At 45.1% G+C, this 8,481-nt stretch overlaps 1 protein-coding gene across 1 annotated transcript; it reads right to left on the reverse strand.

The window, feature by feature from the left end:
- Positions 1-5,188: 5,188 nt before the first annotated feature.
- On the reverse strand, positions 5,189-6,179 carry DPPA5 (developmental pluripotency associated 5). The gene is made up of 3 exons (XM_008684905.2): positions 5,999-6,179; positions 5,732-5,911; positions 5,189-5,289 (listed from the first exon to the last, which is right to left on the reverse strand). Exons 1-3 carry the CDS (start codon positions 6,108-6,110, stop codon positions 5,231-5,233), a joined length of 351 nt encoding a protein of 116 aa, XP_008683127.2. The 5' UTR covers positions 6,111-6,179; the 3' UTR covers positions 5,189-5,230.
- Between the last annotated feature and the right edge of the window lie 2,302 nt (positions 6,180-8,481).

Below are 8,481 nucleotides of genomic sequence, written 5' to 3' on the forward strand. Positions count from 1 at the left end.
AGCGGAGTATGTTCCAAACAAAAGCAAGACAAAACTTCAGAGGAAAAAAAAAAACCATCTGAATGAAAGAGATAATCTTCCCGATAAAGAGTTCAAAGTATTGGAGAGAGGGAGTGAATGAACTCAGTAAGAACTTCAACAAAGAGAAAGTATAAAAAAAGGACCAAAAAGCATTGAAGAATACAGTTACTAAGATAAAAAATGCACTAGAGGGAATCAACAGAAAATGAGGATTAGTAATCTAGAAGACAGAGTCAGGGAGAGCACCCAAGCTGAACAGCAAAGAAGAAAAAATAATTTAAAACAAAAACAAATACAAAACAAAACAAAAATGAGGAGGGGCACCTGGCTAGCTCAGTCAGCTAAGCTTCCGACTCTTGATCTCAGGGTCATGAGTTCCAGCGTCCCAGCATGAAGCATACTTTTTTAAAAAAATGTTTAAATGAGGATAGGTTAAGGGGTGCCTTGGACAACAGCAAGTGAACAATCATTCGCCTTATAGGGGTCCCAGATGGAGAAGAGAGAAAGGAGCAGAAAACTTATCGAAAGAAATAATAGTTGAAAACTTCCCCAACCTGGGGAAGGAAACAGACATCCAGATTCAGGAAACACAGAGAGCTCCAAAAAAGATGAACCCAAAGAGGTCCACACAACACTTAGTAATCGAAATGTCAAAGATGTAAGATAAAAATTCCTCACCTAGAACTATGAAATTAAAGCTCTGAGAGTAGGTATGAAAGAAAATCTGCTTAAATAAGCATGCCATGTGACTTTATGCTTACTGAAGTTTTTGAAGAGGTACTTGAGATGAGAATGCCAGATTTTAAATTCCTTAAGGTTGCTTAATACAGGTACCAATTTAGAATGACGTGTGTATGGTGGGGGCGGGAACGGTGGAAGGAGAAGAAGAGTGCTGAAGGTTGACAGACCTCATAGTCTGGAGATTGGTGTCTTGGGGAACTGCTTGTTGGGGGTGGGGAGAAGACCCCTCCTCCCCAAAACACATGTTGGAATTGGACCCAGGAACCCAAAATAATAAGAATTGAGAACCCTCATTCCTTCTCAACTGATTTAGAAATGGGAGTAGAGTCAGATTAACCAAATTCATTTATTTTAAGCCAATGGCTCTCAAGCTTGGTGGCTTATTAATCCACAGGTTGCTCGGGCCCACACCAGAATTTCTGACTGAATTAAGCCTGAGATGGACCTAAACATGTGTGTTTCTAACAAGTTCTCAGGTGAGGCTGCTACTGCTGACCTCCTTCCACTTGGATTTTCTCATTGGTGAAGTGAGCAATAGTTATGTTCTATGGATTAATGAAAATAAAGATATGGAAGTGCTTTTTCATTACATGTATTCCAAAGTATTATAATCTTATCGAATGGAGTAAAATGATTTATTAAATCAATCTAGACAAGTCTTCGCCAGTGTTACAAAATATATCACCCAGTGTGAAAAAGCCAGAAAGTTAATCCAAAGTAATCATTTTGAAAAGTCAGGTTATGGGAGTGAGAAGGAGCCATCCTGGGCAATTCCTATCTTCTCACCACCCACATGTCCCCTGCTCCGTGGGCCCATCCCACCCACAAAGCCACCACACTGAACACAGGGGATGACTCCCGGCGCCAGCAGATTATCCCCTACCCTTCACCAAAGATGAGCCTGGGACCCTCTCCCTCAAACTTTCCTTAAGCCTCAAATAGAAAGAGAGGAATTATCCATCTGTTCTCCCTTTTAGTTCCTTTCTTCAGACCCAAAGTCCTGATCCATCACACCACTCTAGTTCTTTTGTTGTACTCGTCCCTCATTGAAGTCCCATGCCTGTGGCAATTCAAGCTAGGAGTCCTTGAAGATTAGACCTTTTCTTATTTTCCTTTTTCAGCAATACAACTGAACACTATTTAATCTGGCAGTTTAATAAAGTTAAATCCTAGATATCCCCAATGCAACGACAATAACCATGCTTTCTATTAAAGTTGGAAAAAAATCCCATGAAATTAGGTCCAGCTTTTGATGGCTGGAGTCAAGTCAGGATAATCTGGTGCTTCCAAAAGCGCTGCAGAGATTCCAAAACATGGCTGCAGGACCTGGTAGAGCCACCTCTCTTTGCACAAACACTAATTCCCAAATTCTACGTGCCAGAGAAAACCTCTTATTCCTGATCAGTTAACCATACGAGTTAATGTTTCAGATTTCGTTCAGGTAAATAACATTCCAGACACTTGGTTTTCTGAAAAGATTTCCTGAAGTCCTGAAAATGCTCCCTGGCCACATCTTCATTTTTGTTCTCTCTCTAGAGCAAGGTTCCTGGGAGGGGGCAAAGCAGACAATAAAAAGTTTCCGGATTAAAGGAACGGATGGGAGCAGTGGGGAGGCAAAACAGAGGGATCGGAGAGAAATCAGGACGGAAACTGAGATCCGAGCTGGAGGGGAGACAGGAACTAAATTTCGGAGTGGTTCTGAGGGACTAGAGCTTCTTAGACAACTCATCACCGGCTTAAAACCCCCGGGTGCCTCCCCCTGCTCTCGGCGCGGTCTGCAAAGCCTTGGGAGGACCAGCCCTCCAGCGTTCCCGGCCTTGCCTCCCGTCTGCTCCGCCTTCCTCCGGCCGCAGCTACGCGGCCCTAGCGCCGGTTCCCGAGTTCTCTCTACTGGGCTGCGCGGCTCTCCAGTCCCTTCCACTTGGCCAGGCTGACTGCTGACAGCTAACTTGCCTCTCACCCAGAATTGACTTCCTTGGGGAACCTTCCCTGACCCCCCTGCCCAGGTCCAATCTCAGGCACCCTCAAACTCCTCCAAACACTTGGCGGCCGGGCAGCCCCATTCCCCACGACGCCCTGGGTACCTGGAGTCCTGGCCGCGCCTCCCCGGGAGCCCTCAGCGGGAGGGAGCCCTGCTTGGGCAATCCGTGCCAGGACCACCCAGGGGCGTCTACACCCATTCGGAATCTCCCCCTTCCCCATTCCATGCAGAGTTGTGACCCTCAAAATTTATATACCTATTTAAATGTGAATATATGAATCGTGAGCAGGGGATGTGATTGATGAACCTTCATTTTCCTAATCTGTAAAGCGGTAACAATATTTGGAGTTAGGTGAGTCACTAAATCCAAGAGCCTGGTGGAGTTCGCAGCAGGCCTGAAGCTCTCAGTCAGCGTTGGCTGTTGTTAGCCACCATTCCGCGCAAAGGATTCCACTTAGATTGGATTTTGCTTGTTTATCAATTGTTTTGTAAGCAGTCCTGGCTTTCCTTGACTACGCCCCGCCCTAGATTTACCGCCCCTCTCCCTCTCCGCAGTGCTCAAGCCCGCCCTTCAGTAGGGCAGACCTCTATTTCCATTATAATGAAAGCTGTTTTGCTTCTCTTAATCCTGTGCTTACCCTTGGTGGAAAACAAGGCCAAAAGTTTAAAACTCAAGGGAGTAAAAAAAGGCAGCCACCCCAAGACCTTTTTTTTTTAATCTTCAGGTTATTCAAAACTTTTCCTATGAATTTTCTCAAAGTTTTGTGTTTTTTAAGGCTGAAAAATCTTCAGTCCCAGGGCATGCATGGAATTTATGGCATATGCTTAAATTTCCAAATTTTGCTACTTTGACACAGATTAACCTAAAGCTGTTTTCTACACTTGGAAGCACCGCCCTTAGGGCAGAACTTCTGAACTTTAAGGGCAAGGGAAAATTGTATTTCATTCGCATCGCAGAATTTGAATTCCCCTCTCTCCTAGTTTACATTTTCACACATACTCACTGCCAACTGACTGAAGAGTGAACTAGCGGAGGGCAGTCTGAGGGAGCCACGACTGCCGGTCAATAAAGCAGACTCAAGCAAGAAGTACTGAATTCAGGAAGACTGCACCTAACAGATCAGCAAAAAAAGTTCGCCAATCATCTCTAGGTGAGCTTGTGGAGACACAGGCAATCTCATATTGCTGGTGGGTGTAAAATTATTTCAACCCCTGTGGAAAGCAATTTGGTAGTATCGAGCAAAATTATATATACAATTTTCCTCTCTGGATCAGCAATTTTCCCTCTATTTATAGGCCTACAGAAAACTTGCACACTTGCAAAACAATGACCTTGTAGGTATTCACCACAACTATGAAGCGCCAAAGACTGGGAACAATCCAAAAATCCTTTGGTAGGGAACCAATCATATGGAATCATGACCAACTATAAGGGAAGGAAAGAATCTACAATTATGATTGTAATCTTATTTTTTAAAAACCCTGGAAGAGTTCAAAAGAAATAAAGTTTTTTATTTTTGGAGAGTAGAAACAGGTGCATAAATGGACAACTATGCAGATAATAATTTTTATAATCCTATAAATGGATAGGAGAGACTTTCCTATCATTTTGGGATTCTGACCCATATGAATGTAGTATCTATTAAAAATTTATAAGTAAATGTAAATATTAGCATTACTTAGGAAAATGCTGTTTATTCCAATATAGTGACAAGTGTTCTCCACTTAGTCCATAGTTCAGTCTCATTATATTGCCTATCAGCTAGTGGTCTTCCATTAAGCTTACAAGTATATAAAACTACTACACTGAGAAGGTATTGGCATTTCAATGTTTGGGAGAATATTTGTTTTTCACTTTACACATTATGTCAACCTGTTAGAGTTGTTTTTTAAAAGAATCCAGGTCAGGGATGCCTGGGTGGATCAGTCGGTTAAGTGTCCTGGGATGAGTCCCACATCTGGGCTCTTGCTCATCGGGGAGCATCCTCTCCCTCTTCCTGCCACTCCCCCTGCTTGTGCTCTCCCTCTGACAAATATATAAAATCTTAAAAAAAAAAAAAAAAAAGAATCGAGGTCGGTTCCAGACAATATCACATTTCCCATAAAACCGACTGGGTTTTGATCAAAGCTGCATCTCTGAACTCAACTCCTATACCTTTTAACCCGAACCATGTGTGCTCCTGGACCTTTTTCTAGCTTTAAAAGTTTTATTTAAGGGTTAAGCTCAGGGGCCACCTTGGTTGGCATGTTATCTCCAGTACTTCAAACATCAAGGAGCTATTTATTTAAAATTTTATTCTTTAATTAGCAAATCTGAGGGGAAAGCCACACTGGGACTCAAAGACAAAGGCGAAGACCCAAAAATCAGCTGGTTTTTCCTTGTCAGCCTGGAGCAGAATTTCAACCAGACCACATCCATTCCAGCTCTGGAGACACAGTTTACTCTCTTTAAATCCTGATTCCAGGTACGTTGGTTGCAAACTGGCTTCACTTCCTCCAAGGACCTAGCTCTAGGGCTTTCATGGCATCCTCAAGTTTGAGCATCCCTGCACCAGAAAGCAACAAGTGTGCATGAGGGGAGAGGGCAGAGCCTGGACAGTTCTCGGCCTCTTTCAAGGTTCCTTTCTGGGACTTCCCAGCCTGGCATTCTGCACCTGGGATTCTTGGGAATCTCAGAAGTTTGGGCCGCCAAGCCCATTCCAATATTCCCCCCAAGAAGCTAGGGGGAGTGCTGAGAGGGAGGGGAAGAACGGGGATCAGGTCTCAGGTAACACTTCCCTAAGAGGCCAGGCCACCTCTCATCCTGGTCTTACTCCAGGGTCTCTAGAACTAACAGACGGCATTACAGTCGTCTCAGGGGCAGCCCAGATATGGAGGGCCGCCCCTGGTGACGCCTGAGGTGCTGGTGGTGGCTGCGGAGAGAAGAGAGGAAGGGAGAGGAGGGCTACAGAAGGAGTAAAACCACCCCCGCGTCCCCAGGCCTCTCACCTCGTTCCTGTCGCTGGCGGTGCCATTCGGCCATGGACTGCAGCATCCACCTGGCCCTGAGCTTGTACAAGTAAGAGCCATAAACCACGACCTCCGTGAGGCCCGAGGATTCCAGAACTTTTAGCTCGAGCATGACTTTGCTCACTTGCTCGATGTACGGGATTCGAGATCCAGCTGGGCCTGTTTGGGGAAGAATATGAGCGCTCAGGCCCACGGAGACCAAGACGCCCCGGCCGGGGCACCCAGGTCAGGATCGGACTCACTCACCAAACATAGCTTCCAAGAGCTGCGTCTGGACCTGCAACACCTCGGGATCTTTCAAGTCTTCCGGAGGTTTCACCCACGGTGGAATATTTTTTCGTTCTGGTAGCGTCCCCATCTGGAGTGCCTCAAAACTAACCACGCTCCAACCTAGGCTAGGCCTGAGTCGCGCGGGGCGGGCCCCGCCCACGACAAGCCCCGCCCACAATAAACCCCGCCCCCTTCCCGGCGGCCCAGTCTCCCACTCAGAACGCTCCGCTGGCCCGCCTGCGCTTAGGTCTTGCACGTGACCATCTCCGTCACTTCACCTTCTCCCCAGCACCTATGGGCCCAAGTGCCCCTGAGTTTATAAGGGTTTCCACCTGTATTGACTCGTTCCTTCCACACCGGAACCTCCTGGCCTTGGCAGTGTGTGGGGCGAGGGCAAAGTCAGCTCTTCCCCGGGGAACAAGTGATTGGGCCTGAACCCCGGAAAGACGAAAATCTAAGGCTTGCGGATGTGAGCACCATCGGGGTGCTGCCAAATCAAGTTCCTGCCTCCCACGTTCCAAAGGAGGGTCGCACTTCCCCTGGGCCTAAGGGGGCCAAACCCCGAGACTTCACTGAGACACCCTACAACTTTCGGGGACTCAGGAGTAATTCCTGCCATTTAAACAGGAGAAAAGGAAATCGGAAATTCCTTACTGCAAGGCACGCGATGGAGTCGCTAACGTGCCCTTACTGTTGCCTTTCTTGAAGCCCCAAAGTCTGTAACTTTTAAATCTATCCCGATTTCAGAACTCATGAGTGCCCCACCTGGACACTCGGGCGCAAACTGTATAGGCCAGACTTTTTTTTTTTTTTTTTTTTTTTAAGATTGATTTATTTATTTGAGAGAGAGCCAATGAACAAAGCGAGAAAGAGAATCCTGAGGCAGACTCCCTGAGGAGCATGGAGCCTGATGCGGCTCTCAATCCCAGGACCCTGAGATCATGCCCTAAACCAAATAAAAAGCGAGCAGCTTAACTGAGCCACCCAGGTGCCCCTGTATAGGCCAGACTTCTGCTTCTAAATAGTTTTATTCATTTAAAAAACATATTGCTTGAATTGGTGCACCAGATTCATACGATGAGAGTGTGATTTCAAGGTTTTATAGCTTGATAGATGTGGAAATGAAGCTGACTTTTCCCAAGACCATGTTCTGGTAACTTCCAATCCTATTAGAGGACTATTACGACTATCTCTTAGGGTAGACTTCTTCGCATTCAGTCAAAAAACTGTGGGTTCTTGGGGCACCTGCGTGGCTCAGTCAGTTGAGCATCCAACTCTTGATTTCAGCTCAGGTCATGATCTCAGGGTTGTCAGTGCAAGCCCTGCATTGGGTTCCATGAGTGTGGAGCCTACTTTAAAAACAACAACAACGACAACAACAACAAAAACTACAACTGCATGTGAATCTACAAATATCCCAAAATAAAAAGTTTAATTTAAAAAAAAAAATCAGGGGCGCCTGGGTGGCACAGTGGTTAAGCGTCTGCCTTCGGCTCAGGGCGTGATCCTGGAGTTCTGGGATCGAGCCCCACGTCAGGCTCTTCCTCTATGAGCCTGCTTCTTCCTCTCCCACTCCCCCTGCTTGTGTTCCCTCTCTCGCTGGCTGTCTCTCTCTCTCTCTGTCAAATAAATAAATAAAATCTTTAAAAAATAAAAATAAAATAAAAATAAAAATAAAAATAAATCAGAATTTAAAAACTTCAAAATCTGTCTGAATTTCAGTTGCCATCTTGGGACCCCTTTCTAGCTGCCATACACCATTGTGTTCTGTTGGTAAAGAAAGCTGGATAGATAAGAGACTTAAAGAGAACGTTATGGTACAAAATGATTAACATTATATTCTCACGTAAAGATCTTCTTCTGCTTAATGCCATTCCCATTAAAGTCTACTAGATATTATTTAAACACTGTCACTCCAGCTTTGTTTCTTTCTTATTGTCTAATTCATTTGGCTTTACTTTTCTTGGAGAATGTTTATATCCTTTTGCATTGAGTGTCTCTATTAAGTAGCAAATAATTGGATATTTTAATCCACTCAGGTTTAATTTTGGCTGAAAACTTTTAAATCATCTGAGTATGTTATTAGGCTAGGCCTTTCCATCATCTAAACACTCTCTACCCCCCAACACTCATCACTAGCTATAAAAGTAAATACTTTCCTGACTAAAGAAGGTAGGATGGGAGTGATGCAGGGGTTGGGAAGGTGACAGATACCTTCCAAAAAGCTGAGATCACAGTTTTCTTGGGAATAGCGTTCCAGAGCAGCTGGTGGCTCCTTTTACCTTTAAAAGAATTAATTAATTTTACCTTTAAAAGAATTAAAGCCTGGGTAGCTCAGTTGGTTAAGATTCTGCCTTTGGCTCAGGTCATGATCTCAGGGTCCTGGGACTGAGCACCTCACCAGGCTCCCTGCTAAGCAGGGAGTCTGCTTCTTCTTCCTCTGCTGCTCCCCTGCTTGT

The sequence above is a fragment of the Ursus maritimus genome, unplaced genomic scaffold (genome assembly GCF_017311325.1).
Source record: "Ursus maritimus isolate PB19 unplaced genomic scaffold, ASM1731132v1 scaffold_29, whole genome shotgun sequence".
In the NCBI taxonomy this organism is placed as follows: domain Eukaryota; kingdom Metazoa; phylum Chordata; class Mammalia; order Carnivora; family Ursidae; genus Ursus; species Ursus maritimus.